At 47.3% G+C, this 15,128-nt stretch overlaps 1 protein-coding gene across 1 annotated transcript in view; it reads left to right on the forward strand.

The window, feature by feature from the left end:
* Window positions 1-2,304: 2,304 nt before the first annotated feature.
* DNAH1 (dynein axonemal heavy chain 1) overlaps window positions 2,305-15,128 on the forward strand; it is a 42,101-nt gene continuing 29,277 nt past the window's right edge. Inside the window, 11 exon segments of the mRNA XM_061346896.1 lie at window positions 2,305-2,929; window positions 3,475-3,547; window positions 5,938-6,112; window positions 6,936-7,092; window positions 7,630-7,762; window positions 9,197-9,355; window positions 9,879-10,134; window positions 11,350-11,507; window positions 12,282-12,493; window positions 13,572-13,858; window positions 14,862-15,012. Of these exon segments, the coding sequence (XP_061202880.1) occupies window positions 2,720-2,929; window positions 3,475-3,547; window positions 5,938-6,112; window positions 6,936-7,092; window positions 7,630-7,762; window positions 9,197-9,355; window positions 9,879-10,134; window positions 11,350-11,507; window positions 12,282-12,493; window positions 13,572-13,858; window positions 14,862-15,012 (1,971 nt within the window). The 5' untranslated portion in view covers window positions 2,305-2,719.

Below are 15,128 nucleotides of genomic sequence, written 5' to 3' on the forward strand. Positions count from 1 at the left end.
TCCCTGACCATAGCAGGGGGTTGGAACTAGATGATCATAAGGTCCCCTAACTGGGAGGACAGCCCTGGAGCCTACACACTGCTCATCATTTGGGGCGAGTGGGAAGGCAGAAGGTGGTGTTGGTGGAGTTTGAGCCTGGGGAAGAGTGAATTGCTGTGCAGTAAACTCCTAGGCTCAGCAGCTAGGCTGAGTAAAAGAGAGAGGGTCTCTGTTCTCATCGTTTAAACCAACCTGGGGGCTGGATGAGAGCACCACCATGCTCTGGGAAGTCTCCTCGCTGGAAGCCCTGGCCACAGCCCAGCAGCTGGGGTGGCAGGAGAGCAGGATTCCCTTTGTGTTCAGCAGTTCTTCCATCTCTAGGGTAGCTTTAGCATGCGCTGCTTTGCTTGTCTGTCTAGGGAATTGCTAGGAAAACTTTGGAGGCCTGTTTTCTTTCTTTATTTTAGGTGGTGTGTGTCAAGCTTTTTGCAGTTACAAACCCCAGAGCTTCCCTTGTGCAGCTGGGAGATCGTGACAGATGGAAGGACGTTTCTGAGCTGGACACTGAGTAGGGGTTTGTTTTATTTTGAGTGCTCAGGAAGGGCTTTACGGAGGTGTGAGTGAGCACACAGGGAGCAGAGCATTGAAGAATTAGGCCTGCTGTGGGCAGGCTGGGTACACACTTCCCCCATCGCAGACACTCGGCCGTCAGCGGCAGCAGGAGCCGCGTTATTTTGGTTCCAGGCAGAGATTGCCAGGGCTGCAGAATTGGGAGTGGGCTCCATCACTCACCCTAAAGGTTCAGATGAACTGTGAGTCCTGGAGGTAGCTTTTCTTTGGCTTGGATGGGGTTCGGATTCTGGTCCAGGTCCCATTGCCACCTCAGCCCTGCTCCCAGGAAGAGGATGCTCAGGTGACATATCAGGAGAGCCACCACAGGGTTGTTCTGCCTTGCTGCTGTTCTCTGCGCTGATGCAGCAGGCACAAAAGAGTCCAGCAGTGATTCATCAGGAATCCTTGGATCTTGGCTGATACCAATCAATCCTGCTGGGCTGCTAAAATAGATATGGCCAGAGCATAAAATAGCTAATAAAAACAAAATCCTCCATGGCAAATTCATTCTTCAGGGTATAAGGTTCCAGTTGCCATGCCAAAGAGAAGCTGAGAGGAGAATGAGTTGAGATTTTGTAGCTTGAAGCAGGGGAGGGGGTATTATTGATCTTGTCTCCCAGGTCTCTCCAGTCTGTTGGTTTACTCCGTTTCACTTAAAGGATTCGCATCATGGTAACTGTGATTTATTATCTGATTTCTTTTTTGATTCAACCTCTCCAAATTGTGTGCTGGCTTGAACCTGCAGCAATAAGCCAGCACAGTTATTCCCTCTTATCTTCAGCATCCATGTAATGCTTTCTCTGCTGTGTGTACCTGATTCATTCTCGCAGACAGGCAACAAGGTGAAATTGAGAAAGAATTGCCCTCTTTGACCAGGGGTATAGAACAGGCAGAGTTTTGACTTGTTCAGGAGCAGAGCAGAGAGGGCATGGCAGGAAGGGACACTGTGGTAGTGTCTCCACATCAGGATGAGACTCCGGACAGGCACTGTGCCACCTGTAGCCTGCAAGACCAGGCAAGGTCTTCCTAGTGCTTTGCTATGGCAAGGTGGAGGACCTCCACATGGGGTTGGCCTCCAGAAGTGAGTGAAGCAGATGTGTGGGTCCCAGCAAGGGGAAGACACAAACCGTTAGGCAGGCAGGGCTGGATGAGGAGCCTGGGTCTAGCCCTGAGTAGGAATTGATGAGTAAGTTGTGTCACACCTGGAATAGAGATCCCAAGGAGAACTTGGGCTCATAATTTGTAGGACTAAGCTAGGCAGGCATGTGTCCATCATGTTGGCGCACGCGTGTGGAGGCTGGAGGGGCTTGCGGTACTCGAGCCACACCGTACTCATTACTTAGAGCAGTCATCTCTGTTTAGACAAGCCTAAAATCAGGGGTTGCACTATTGCTGTGCCAGAAGTCCAAGGGCTGCTCTTAATTAGTTTCTCTCAGCACACGAAGGCTTTTGTACGATCAAGCCATGGAGCTGTGGTATTTGCCTGGGCTTGCTTTTCCCATTGTGGAAGTGCTGCGATCACCAGCAAAAATACCCCCTGCAGGAGGACAGAGGGGACCTTCTTGCTATATTTTGTTAGGGATACTTCACCATCTCTCCTGAATTATTGAAATGAAAGAGTCAGACTCAAGCCTGGGAGTAGCTGTGTCAGTATTTAGGCTGTAGCCTACTCGCACTGGAGTCAAGCGTGACAAGATTTTTAGGGGATTTCAGTACAGCAGCAGCATTTCTCTTGCAGTCCCAGTTTACTCACATTCTCCTGGCAGCCTTTTGAACGCTGCCACAGATCCAGGAAGCCCCTGCTGCTTCAGAAAAGTCGCTTTTCATGTGTATGCTGCTGGTTTATCCCCTCCAAAATCCATCTGGAACAGCAAAACACTCTCCCCAGGGTTAGTGAATCACTGAGTCAGTGACGCGAGACCAGCGGACCCCAGGTCATGAAAGCAAAGCTTGGTATTGAAACCGGGGATTGAACTTACCTTGTTACCCACTCATCTTAGCAAGTCAACGATCCCCAGTGTGGTGGGAGGGGGTGGAGGAGTGCCAAAGTTACAGTATTTAAAAGGCTTTTAATGTTTTCCACTCCAGCAAGCTCAGGGTTGCATCACAGCATTGTTCTCCAGCAGAGATGGATAAAGCAAAGAAGGATTTGATGAGTTCTCTGGGTGGGAGCCCCAGGCCTCCAGACACCAAGAGGGAGGCTTCATGCCTAGACTGCAGTGCAGGAAGTTTGTTGGTTTCTAATAGCTGCAAACAGGGGCCAAGAAAATACTTAGCATTTAGACAAAAGATGTATTCTGCTAAAGTCCTCACTCCAGCAGCCTCCAGCATCTCCAGGGTAAGTGCAAAGAGCAATTCTTTTCCTACCACTGTCCTTCTAAAGTGGAAAGACCTATAGCACACCTGGTATAGAGAAACACAGCTTTCACCCCAGCTCCTAGCCCTTCATTTTGGTCAGAGGCCTTTGTGCGAGACCTTGACTCTTACAAAGTGAAGCCATAAGGCTCTTCCTGATGGTAGTTGTGCTGCCTTCCTTCATGGCCCATGCTATTGCTGTCATGATGTTAGCCAGGTTTAGGATGCCAGTATGGCAGGGCAGGCATGTGGAAGTAAAACTCTAATGACTGCCTGCCCCAGTCCACATCTTAAGCTGACATCAGGATGTGCTCTGCTGACAAATCCCCTGCCTCTTGGTGTGTTGGGCTGAAGTTTCAGGTGTTCCTGTCTCTTTGAGCCTTCTCTGACCATTACTCACAGTCTCAATTATCCCTAAAGCTCTGGTAAAGTCAGTTTTACAGTCTCACTATCTCTCTGGACCCCTTTAACCCACCCTCTGACTGTGCTTTGTTATCTTTGACACTTCCCTCACATGCTGCATTTCAGGATGCTTGTGCTGGCCCCCAAATACACCAGGCTTTGCTAAAAGAGGCGGACCTCGAGCAGCACACCCCTAAAGGTAAATATACTGAGAGGAAATGGGATGTGGCAGGAAATGGAGCCATAACTCTTAAGGCTGGCCATAATGAGTATGCTGGGAGCTAGGCTGATGGCTAAATGAGTGCTTTGCTTTCCTTCTCCTCTCAGTGCCCAGGAATGGTACTTAGCTACGTGAATGTCTCTGAAAAGTGAATTTAGAGGTGGAGCAAAGTGATCTGACTGGGTGGTAAAACCATGCTTGCTTTTTGCCTGCATATATGCACTTCCCCCAGGCTTCAGGGTGGACCATGTTGCTGCCTACGGGGGTTATGGTCTTACAGGCTGTATGCCAGGAGAGCACTCAGTTTCTATGCGTTGTCATTGCATATGGAGCCATCAGTGCCCCTTTCCTGTTAAACTGGGACCTGCATGTGAGAGTTATATTCAGAGTCTAGAATCATGGTACTCTCTCATTTATTCATTCTCCTTCCAATTGCGTCCTGCAACAGCTTAGTCTCTCTAGATGCAAGGGGTCTTTGTGCATACAGAGCTGCTGGTCCCACCTGCATACAAGAGCTTGTACCATGGATGCTCAAAAATAGGAAAACAAAAGTTTGCCAGCATTCTCCTGGCCCCTTGAGCACTCTCGGGTATATGGATCATAGCTGGCAGCAGGTGGGGAGAAAGCATACATGTGAGAGGAGTTTTAGTCTTAGAGAAAGATGGTAACTATATTTACCACCTTCCTGTGCATGGAAGTGACATTTGTTTTCATGAGTGAGGACAAATGACTGCATCCTCAAGTGAATCTTGACAAGCTAGACTCATCCCTAACAAGTGGAGACAGATCTCTATTTATGATCTGCTGCTCCTTCAAGGGGGAAGAAGCTATCAAGCTGAGATGTAAATGCAAATGAAACGCTAAGTATTGACATAAATAGTTGATAGTGCACAAAGAGCCATAATGGATGAGGCCATGGATTTTGCAACAGTGAGGTGACAAAATCGGAACAGCTGTGCTCCCTGACAACAAATATTAACCAGGGTCATTCTGTGCATACCGTAAGCAAGAGATCTGTATGAAGCTAAGGACCTCCATTTTAGGAATTCCTTAACCTTATTGTAAATGGTACATACTGGGATGGACAATGCAAATGTTTGGATTGTATTTGTTGCAAGCTAGGCACCCTTCCTAAGAGAGATGAGTAGAGAGGAGCCAGTTCAGAGGCCATTTCCATTACTCCCTAAGCAGACCAAGTACCACTACAAGGGTTGAATCAGGAACCATTTAGAAGGGTAAAGGGAATGACCTCTTAGAGGACCCTTTCTGTACCTGATCATCCCGAAATGTGTCTGGCTTCAGTATTATTGGCTGCTCTGCACAGCTACTTTGAAACCAAGGGGTTGCACCATGCAAGCAGAAGCACATGGAGCAGGGTGAAGGACTGGGTCCAAAGCTTGACCTCCAGCAAACCTGCTTACGAGCCAGAACCTTAAGTTTATCCTCAGTAGAGTGTGAAAGTTCACCATATGGAAAGCTCTCCACTAAAATCTATTTTTAGGTCAATGCCTAGCTCTGTCTAGGGAATAGTGCTTTTTAAAGCTTGCATGCAATTACTTAATTTAGGTTAAGCTTCAAATTCCCAGTTTGCTGCTGTTCTATTATTTTCAGCTTGTTTAGCAATATGAACAGTTTGGTTTATTTATGGGGTAAATGACATGGTTTGATTCCAGCCAGCTCTTGGAAATGTATACTTTCTGCTCAGTCCAATTCCCATTGAAAACATTTGGCCGAGTCGTGAGATTGCTGGCTGTTCAAGTCGGTTTTTTCTCACACCGCTGCAGATGTGAGTGGGAGGTTTGCTTGAGCAGAAACTGAGAAGAGGTTAGTCCCAAGGAAGGTGTGAATAGGGACTTCAGCACCTAAAAATGACCTGAGCAGCTTGTTCTCTCCTGCAGCATTCCTCTAGCACTGTTTTAAATGAGTTCCTCATAGCTAGGACTGACTCTTGGTCTGAGGGCCCCCCCAGAGCACATGGGGAATCCCACCCCTTTCTGAGAGGGAGGGAAGTCATGCACTGTAGACAGTAACTTGCCCATGATCTTGTAGAGTCTGTAGCAAAGCTGGGAACAGAACAGAGCTCCTTAGGGCCAGGTCAGTGCCTACCTCCTAAGAAGGTGCATCACAGTAATTCTCAGTGGAGGCTTTTTCTGTGCCATCACTTTGATACTGGAAAACCATAAGGACATGTTCTAGCAGGAAAAAAGGTCTTTTTCTGTGTCCCCTTTGATATCTACTTGATTTCTGTCATAAACTTAGTGAAATGACTCCTGCAGGCAACCCAGCAGACAGCACAGTTCTCTCGTGTGTGTACATGTAAAGCACAGTGATGGCTGGTGCTTTCAGATGTGCGTTTCTCTGTCTCTTAGTCACAACCTTCAGGATGCCTGAGGATCTTGGAAGTGTGCTGGATAAGCAAGTGATGGGACCAACCACTGAGAACCTCACCGTGTCAGATTTCCCAGTACAATCATATAACCCCAAAGTGCAGGTTCCTTACCAAGTGCTTCCAGGGCAGTGCCCTCGGAGCATTGAAATAGAGAGGTAGGTAACCACAAGGTGGCTAGAGACATCATTATGGAATGAACAGAGCAGATTAGGGTGTTAATTTCTGCTTTCAGGACTTGACATGTCAAGAACCTTTAGTGTGGAGACCTCATAGCAGCCTTCCAGTATCTGAAGGGGGCCTATAGGGATGCTGCGGATGGACTCTTCATTAGGGACTGTAGTGATAGGACAAGGGGTAATGGGTTCAAACTTAGACAGGGGAAGTTTAGATTGGATATAAGGAGGAAATTCTTTCCTGTTAGGGTGCTGAGGCCCTGGAATAGGTTGCCCAGGGAGGTTGTGAGTGCTCCATCCCTGGCAGTGTTCAAGGCCTTGGATAATGCGGTTTAGAGCAAGGTGTCCGTGCTCATGGCAGGGGGGTTGGAACTTGATGATCTTAAGGTCCTTTCCAACCCCAACTATTCTATGAGTCTATAAAATATTATCCTATAAGGCAGTGGTCTCTGAAGTGGGAGATGTGCATTGGGGGGGGTGCACAAGACAGTTCATTGGGATGCAGGAAGAAAATACATTTTTAGAGTGTTTATCTTTTTCTCACAGTTTTTAATTTCTATTTTGGTGTATGCTCTAGATTATAAATATTGGCATAGTGTATATATGTGTATATAATTTATAAATTGGACTAGATGCTCATTATAGGTATTTATTCTATAAATGATGGTAGAAATAGACATGTATGCAGCTCCATGTGTTCAAAAACTTCTTTACTGGTAGGGATACATGATCTGAAAGTGGAGTTGTAGCATGTGAGCCCTTCTGGGTGCGTTGAGTGGTTATTTCCCATTCCAATTCAAAACAGGAGGAGACGGCTATATCTCAGCTTTGATATTGCACAGCTTTTATCCAGCAAGGGGATAGCCTCCAATCAGCTCATGCCAAGGCACCACGATCCTGATGATATGCCCACAATTGAGGATAACAGAGATCCTCTCTTTCCCATCTACCTCCCGTTACAGGTAAGAGAGTGCATTTGGCACTTGTGATCTGTCTCATTGCTTATACCACAGGGCCGTTCAGACAGTTGCAGGACACTTGGCCTTTATTGATACAACAAGCAATAGAACAAGGAAATGCTTTAGAGCAGGCTTGTGCCCTGAAGGATCTCCACAAGATGCTGAGCATCTTCTGCAGGGGGCCCGCCACTTCCATCAGATCTAATAATCCTTGAGGGTGCTCCTCACTGTCATTTGTGTGTCCGAAGATAAGGTGTTGTTCCATGTTTCCTTCCGAATGCAGCAGTCAGCAGTATTATTGCATGAGATCTCTCTAGGTGGTGAGGGTCTTTCCTAGGGTCTGTGCTTCCTAGGAAAGGGCTAGAGGTACAGATACTGTTGTTTGGGGGAAGACTGAGATGAGCACACTTCTTGCACTGGGACTCTTTCCCATTTTTTTAGCCATTTAGGACCTGGGTGTGAATTTTCCTCTCAGAAAATTTTGTGTGGGGTATTTTCTTCTCTCTGAAGTAAGACTTAATTTCACTCCTGGCTTTTTAGGTATTTGATGATGAGGAGTATGACTGTCGAACTCCAGAGGAGTGGGTCTCACTAGGACTGGAACCAGGATCTCATCAGAGAAAGCCAGTGCCTGGAAAAGCACTTTTACCTACAGATGATGTTCTTGGACACGGTAAAGCTTGAATGACTTAGTGCTCAAGTGAGACAATGTTAACAGTTTCAGGCCTGTTCAGAAAAGGGAGCATTTAGATTCTGATGCAGGTAGCTCTGAATAGCAGAAAGCAGTACTTCATCTTGATCCGGCTCAGGCAGTCAGAGCAAGTCTTGTCAACTCTCAGTCCTGCCCAGGACTGACTGCTTCCATATGTTTAGTACTAGCTTCTGCCTTTTGCCCTCCTGCTTCTGTGCCTGGCAATCAGTACAGTCAAAATTTCACTTTACTGATGTGTAGGTATCATCATAAAGTTGGTTAACTCGCATGCAGTGTGTTCTGCCTGGATTCACTGCAAGTGCAGGGTCAGAAGTCAGGTTCAGACAGCAGCGAAAATCCAAGTAGTAAATCTGAGGCAAATTAAATGATGTGACATTGTTTTCCTGTCACCCAGAGCTTTCCCAGTGAGAAGGCATCACTAGGTACAGCTGTATGAATGTCCAGTTATGGCTGCAGCTGATATCATCACAAGTGCACTAGCTTTAAAGCATAGGAACTGGCATGCATATTGACTACAGCTCTGGAGCATCCTCCAGAGGCAGGGCTGTCTGCAGAACCTAAGCATAAAGCAGAAGCTGTGTGGAATCCCAGCCAGCCAGCATGTGATGGCTGAGTGCAGCTCGCAGCTGTAGTCAGCCCCCCTGGGCCCTGAGGAAGGTGAGACTGCTGATGTCTGTATAGTGCCAGGGCTGTTGCAAATTCCTGTAGTTCAGACCAGTGGTTAATAGCATCCCTTCTCAACCTCAATGTAACGCTATCCTGACCTGTATCTATATTGATCTTGATATATATCTGTCAGGTTAGCAGCTCCCAGCTTTTAACAGGATCTGAATATTTAAGACTTAGAAGCCCTGGGAATGACCTGGAGAAATAATAGATTGGAGGAGAACATACAGGGTTTTACACCCACTCCCAGTGAGAAGAATGAGAGCTTGTGGAGACACAGGGCTGGACCACCCATGGGGAAGGGGAATGGGATCACCAGAGCCCATGTGGGTCATAAGGGGTCCTAGATCAAGGGGTGAAGGAATTGGGAAGAGAGAGGTCCCCAAGTATGGGCTGAGACGAGATGTTAGGGGCACACAGGACCCAAATATGAGGCTATAGCTGGAAAGAGTGAGTGGGAGTGCCTGAAGCAGGAGGTGGGAAGATGGTCCACAAGGAGCCCACAGAGATAAGAGGAGGAAAACAAAGGGCTCTGGTGTGTGCAAACAGTTGGAAATAGTAAGCTGTATGATCTGAGTTTGTTATTTACTTGATTGCAGCAGAAATCATAAGAGATTGACCGAGTTTCAAACTAGTAAATGTAGCATCACCACTCTGATCAGGAAAGTCCTTTTGCTGTAGTCCCCTAGGAGAATGGGCTAAGTCTGTTTTAATCCTTGATTCTCTCAGAGGACCCTAAAAACCCGAAATTAATCTACCAGTGGATTGATGTTGGTGTTCTGGATTACGACAAGAAGACAAAACTCTACTTGGTCCATAAAACCAAGAATGGGATGATGCGGAATGAGGAAGGGAGACACATCCTCAATGGAGAAGTAACTTCAGAAGGTGTGTTTTGAGTAGGGCCCTTTGGGACCTGGCATATACTCTGAAGTACACCATCTTAGGTGGGGACGGGAGGGACATCAAGACCTCGTTTTATTTCCTTTCCCTGTTACCACTCTTGACACAGGTCTGCTCAACCTGTCCAGAGAATCCTCCAAGGGAGAGAACTCCACACCTTAATTTGACAACCTATTTGAGGTCTTCCCTTTGGAGGCATCTTCCTTTTTTCTCTGTCTCCCATCTTTTCTGCCTGCAAGAACAGTTAAATGATGGTCTTCCTAGGCCAATACCATCTTGAAGGGGAACGTGGACAGATTAAGATGAAGTACCCCCTCTTGAAAGGCTTGGAGATACTGCTAATTCTGTGCTCCTTGCCTCTTGCCGTCTTCAACTTCAGCCCCTCAGTTTGATCTCCAGTAAGCCAGCCCAGTTATATTGCCCATCAAAAAGCTGCTGTGTGAAACCCAAGCCATTCTGAGTTTCGTTTTCCCTGTAGACTCCTGTAAGCTTTGCTTTCCTTTCCCAGGAAGAGCCCCGTTGTTGCCATGTCAGTACTGGGTGCCGCGTGTTTGCCTGTTGTTTCTGGCTGAAGATCCCCGGGTGTTTGCACAGAGAGTAGTTTCTGCTGACAGCTTGCGTAAGAAGACGCAGGCACTGCTTCTGTATAACTTGTATGTGGACTGCATGCCCACAGATGGCCTAAATAGCATCAGGGAGGAGAGTCTGCAGAGAATGAAGCTTTTGGCTATGAACACTCCTGAACTGAGGAAAGCAGAGAAGAGGTAAGGTATCAAGCACATGTCTGGAACCTCAGCCTTCAGTCCATTAATGCTGTAGGACTTTATAGGGCTACAAAACAAGTGGCAGTGGAGGCAGATCTTGAGTGTCCAGCTCATAGACCGTGGATCTCCTCTGCCTTCCAGCCTGTGCACATGCACACCACCCTCTTCCCAGAGCGTCATCAGAAGTGGGTATGACAAGAGCTCCAGGAGCACATGTACAGGGTGGGTGATCTGTCAGCATTCCCAGGTGAAATAGATGTATTTTTCGTATGCAGATCCATGAGCCTGCAATTAGGTGGCATTCAACAGCAGGATGGTTGGACAGAAATGGCATGGTTGACCTTGCTGTCTCCCTGTGCTTCCAGGGAACAGATCCATCATTGCTGGATTGATCTGCAGACCACCAGCTGTCTCCAGAGAGTTGGCTGCTGGTGACTCTTCTGTCTATTAATAGCTGCTAAAACAAATCAAAAGCTGATCTGCACAGGGTGATGCAGATAGAATAGGATATTTCCACCTGGATAGAATCGAATGTCTCTTTAAGATGCAGTTTGTATCAGGAAGATGCTTTAAGAGTCTCTGCGCTGATGAATCATGAGCCATTGGTGGGAATCAGCCATGACTGATTGCCCTGCGCAGAGACAGGAAGGTGTGAAGGGCTGAATGGTCTGCCAGCCTAAGCTAGAGACTAGGAATCAGTCTCTGAGCAGAAATACAGGCTTAGAGAAGAGTACTCTGCTTGAGGTGGAGTATGATGATTTCCTTTGTTTTTCCTACGAATAAAGCAGGTTTTCAGCACTTACCCACATGTTCTGGCTGAGGAACCTGATGTCAAGAGGTGTTCAGCAAGAGGCAGTTGGGAGGACAGTTTGGGTAGCCCAGCTTTTCCAGAACTACCAGCTAGCTTCCCCAGTTCTAATTTCCCCTTGCCATTGTAATGCTTCTCCCCAGTGGAGGTTTTGCTTTGAGTTGAAAAGGCACTTGAGAAGGCTGCAGTCACAGTCCTCAGGTTCCCACTCACCTCTGCCATTACATGTCTAATTGATAGCTTTGCTGGCTGCTTCATTGTCTGCATAGCTCTCCTGGTGCAGTAGGTGAACTTCAGGGTTATGAAATCCAGGAGGGAGGGAGGGAAGGATGGGGTTTGCAGTAAAGCTCCAGACATGTTTCTGCTCAGATACCTTGAGTTCCCATTGTTCCCATGTCTTGTAATAGGATATTAGACCATGTGTGTTGCCTGGAGAAAGAAGTGAGATTAGACTATGAACGTACCATGAACAAGATCAGTTTTGACAGAACTGTCGCTTCCAAACCTGAGATGTTTTCTTATGTCACCTTGCCAGACAAAGAGGAGGAGAAAGTACCAGAGAAAGGTATGGAACACGGTGAAGCAGCTGGAATTCAGCATGGCTGTGGGACCTCTTGTCTTTGATAGGATTCACACTTTATTGTAGAAACTTTTAGGTTCATGTTAATGGTTAGGGCTCATAAGGGGCCATGCCAGGTGATTAGATGAGACTTGAGTATGTCTGCTCTTTTTTAGGGTATATTTGCATGTTTGTGTTACCTCAGTATAGCACATTATCATCCATCAGCAAGTCTGCAGTAACTCTGCAGGTGTACCCTTAATGGCACCAAATGCAGGCAGTGTAATTAGCTTAACTGCCTCCTGCTCTGCACTGTGCTTGGGCTGGCTCAGCTGTGCCATACCTCATACGTGGAAGAGAGATCAGGCTTTCCCAGTCTCAAACTGGAGGATAATGGCCACAGTAAAAGGTGGTATTTTGTGCCCTTCACAGTCCCCTTGTGCAAGGATAGCCTCGAGGTGGTCCCCAGGTAGCCTCTCACAGATGAGATGACTCGGCTGTGCCTTGAAGCCTCAGTGGGATGATTCTTCAAATCCTGTGATCTTTTCCATGGCCAAAGCCATAGGAAGGTCAGGAACCAAGACAGTCCCTCAGCCCCTGATGGGTGTCTGCTGCAGAGCAGAGACTCGCTTTCACTCAGCTATCTGCTGAAGCTGCTATAGGGTAAGGCCTATGCATCAGAGGAGAGTCCTTTTCCCAAGCACTGTCCCCAAGGGAGCTGTACTCTTAAACAGAAGCTGGGATGGCTGTTGAGGCAGTAATATTCTTTCTTGGTGCCAGGGCTCGTCTGTATCCCACACTATCCTTTTAAGAAACAAAAGGAAGATTTCACCTTTGTCTCCCTCCTGAAGAGGCCGGAAGTCATCCTTCTCCTTACAGAGGTGCAAGATGAGTGCAACAAGGTCCCCATCATGTCTCTGTTTAACACAGCCTCGGCCAAGTGTGTTTGCTTGGAGGAATTCGACCAGATCCAGACTCAGACCTTCACTGAGGTGAGCACATGGAGCAGCCAGCAGGGCCGGCAGTGTGTCTTAGGCAGATGTACCAGCTGCAGAGCAATTCCCTGGATGGAAATGGATGAGCTTTCAAATGAGATGCTGTGGGTGGAGCAGGGAGGACTTTGCATATGTGTGTCAAATTCACTGGGATGCGGGGAGTAATGGGCTTTCCTCCTCCTGGTTTGCATGCAGCTAACAATCCTGGTGGCACTCAAGAGTTTCCTTTTTGTTTTAGGTTTTATTTCTCTGTCTGTCCAGCTGCAAGCCACAAGAGCTTTGTTTTCCCCTGCAGCACTCACGGGGATAATGCATTTCTACACCCTGTGTTCTTCATGTATTTAATTACACCACTTTCAATGACAGCAAACAGACCAGAACAAAAACCTGCAACTTTGTGCTAACCCTCAGCAGATCTTTTTGCTCTCCAGATGAGGACAGTCCATTGCACCCTGGAGGCAGCCACACACAGGAGCTTGCACAGGGTTGCACACTAAATCAGTGGCAGAGGGCACGAGCTGGCCCTTCCCAGTCCCATGCTGCTATAGCGGGGCAGTGCTGTCATCCACTGGGTGACTGAGGTTGTTCTATTACCCACAACCAGCTTCTACCTGTGGAGCAAAATGAAACCACTGCAGACTGCTGCTGCCCTTGGCTTCTCCCCCTCTTTCTCCTCGCTTGTCACAAGAAGACCATATCCTGTCCATTCCTTGCTCATCATACTGTCTACACAACTTCCCTGACCCAGGCAGCTCCGGGGATACTGCTGCATAGAAAAGAGAACAAAGAGGAAACACTGTGTATCAAAAGAAAGAATAGAGCACTCCTGCTTCTTCACATCAGGTGCTTTCTCTGTAGGTCTTTTGTCAGCGAAGGAGTTGTATGGTCAGGTTCAGATGCCACATTTGTGTGCATGGATTTGAAAGCCACTGTTTAGCTGCCCCAGCTCTGAAAGAAGGGTTGCCTTTCACAGCAGAGAAAGGTCCAGCAGCCCCAGCCAGCAGCTAACCTTGTGATACTGCTTTCCCGTCATCCTTAGGGGATTACACAGCTTGCTTTTCTCACTCTGCCCTAGGTTCAGATGTTTCTCAAGAATACTTGGATCCATACTCTAAGGACTGCAATAACGAGCAGCTTGAAAGAAGCAGGCACAGACTGGTACAAACTGGAACAGACCAACTGGGATGTCTACCTGCGTAAGCTGCTGAACCGCATCAGATTCATGCTTCAGGACGCTCTGAGGTATCTGGTCCAGAACTCACTGATCAGCTTCACCCAGCTTGTGCTGGATGCTTGCCACGGTGTCCTGAATTGCTCACAGGACATGAAATGGGGAGATGACCTCATCAATAGTCCCTACAGGTAAGGAAGGGAGGGAAAAAAGGGGTGGAAAGAACAGAGCCGGTGTCTTTCTATTGTTTGTACAGGCAAGCTTTGTACTGTGTGGGGACCTTAGGCTGGGCTGTTTCCTCCAGTTCTCAACCTGACACATCTGGTTGAGTGTGGAAGAATGGCACTGAGCTGGCTGCTCTGTCAGTACAGATCGCAAGCTGCCGTTAGTGATATAGGCAGCCCCTCAGAACCAAGGGGGATGATGCTACTTCCCATAGTGTTTTGAAGATCAGCCACTTCCAGCTTTCTCAGAGCAGCAAATAATTACTAGTAGCTTTTTTTTCCTGGAGGCCAGCAAAAATACCAGGAGGCATTGGTGCCTATTTGAGGAGTAGGATCTAGCTTGTTCCAGGAGTAGCATCTAGGCTGGGATTGCTAAATAACACCAGATTTGGGTTGTCACAGTGCCTAGAATTCTGTTCCACTGCGTATCGATTTAAGATTTCTGTTCTTTATGGTATGAAAAAAGGAAGGTTTAGAAACTGAAAACAGGAAGAATAGGTAAAAAGCTGCCACTCACATGAGAGCTCTTACCTTGAAATCTGTGGAAGTCTTGACACTGACTTCAGCTGATCCTGAGCCACACTGATAATGTACCAGATTGGGAGGTACTGTGTATAGCTGCTAGAAGGTGCATTGTAGGAGTAGATTTGAGATGTTGGATGCTTGGTTTGAAGAGCATCTGCATTATTTTTTCTATAAAGCAGCTCCAATTCATAGATAAGGCTATGACTTTTGGGGGTCTTAGTATGTCATGATTGACACTTCCTTTGCCTCTCAGAGACAACAGTTCTAAACGTCTTTGGTGGTAAATTCAGAATGCAGTGTTCCATACCTTAATCTCCATGGGACAGTCTGCCTCTTCTCTGCTTTCCTGTCCAGCAGGCATTTTAATATCAGCACCAGAGCAATATAACTGCGTGCCATTGTCTCACAAAACATCCCTGTTCTTCCTCGTCTCTTCCCACTGCAGGCCTCTGAGGAATCCGCTTTTCCTAACAGACCTTGTGCTAGACACCAGCGGCATCCACTTCAGCCCCCCTGCGGACAGCTTTGAGGAGTCCCTCATTTCTCTGTTTGATGAGGGAATCCTGGCCACACACACTGTCCCACAGCTGGACAAGGTGAACTGCACTGGGGATGCAGTTGGGATACAGTCGTGCAAGCTTCAGTGCACTGCAGTTTGCCATAGACACCACTGAGCTTGTACTGAAGGAGGGACTTATAGAAGTAGATAGTT

This window comes from Neopsephotus bourkii, unplaced genomic scaffold (assembly GCF_033783945.1).
Source record: "Neopsephotus bourkii isolate Nb327-2 ecotype Australia unplaced genomic scaffold, CSIRO-AGI_Nbou_v1 NB_284, whole genome shotgun sequence".
NCBI lineage: Eukaryota > Metazoa > Chordata > Aves > Psittaciformes > Psittacidae > Neopsephotus > Neopsephotus bourkii.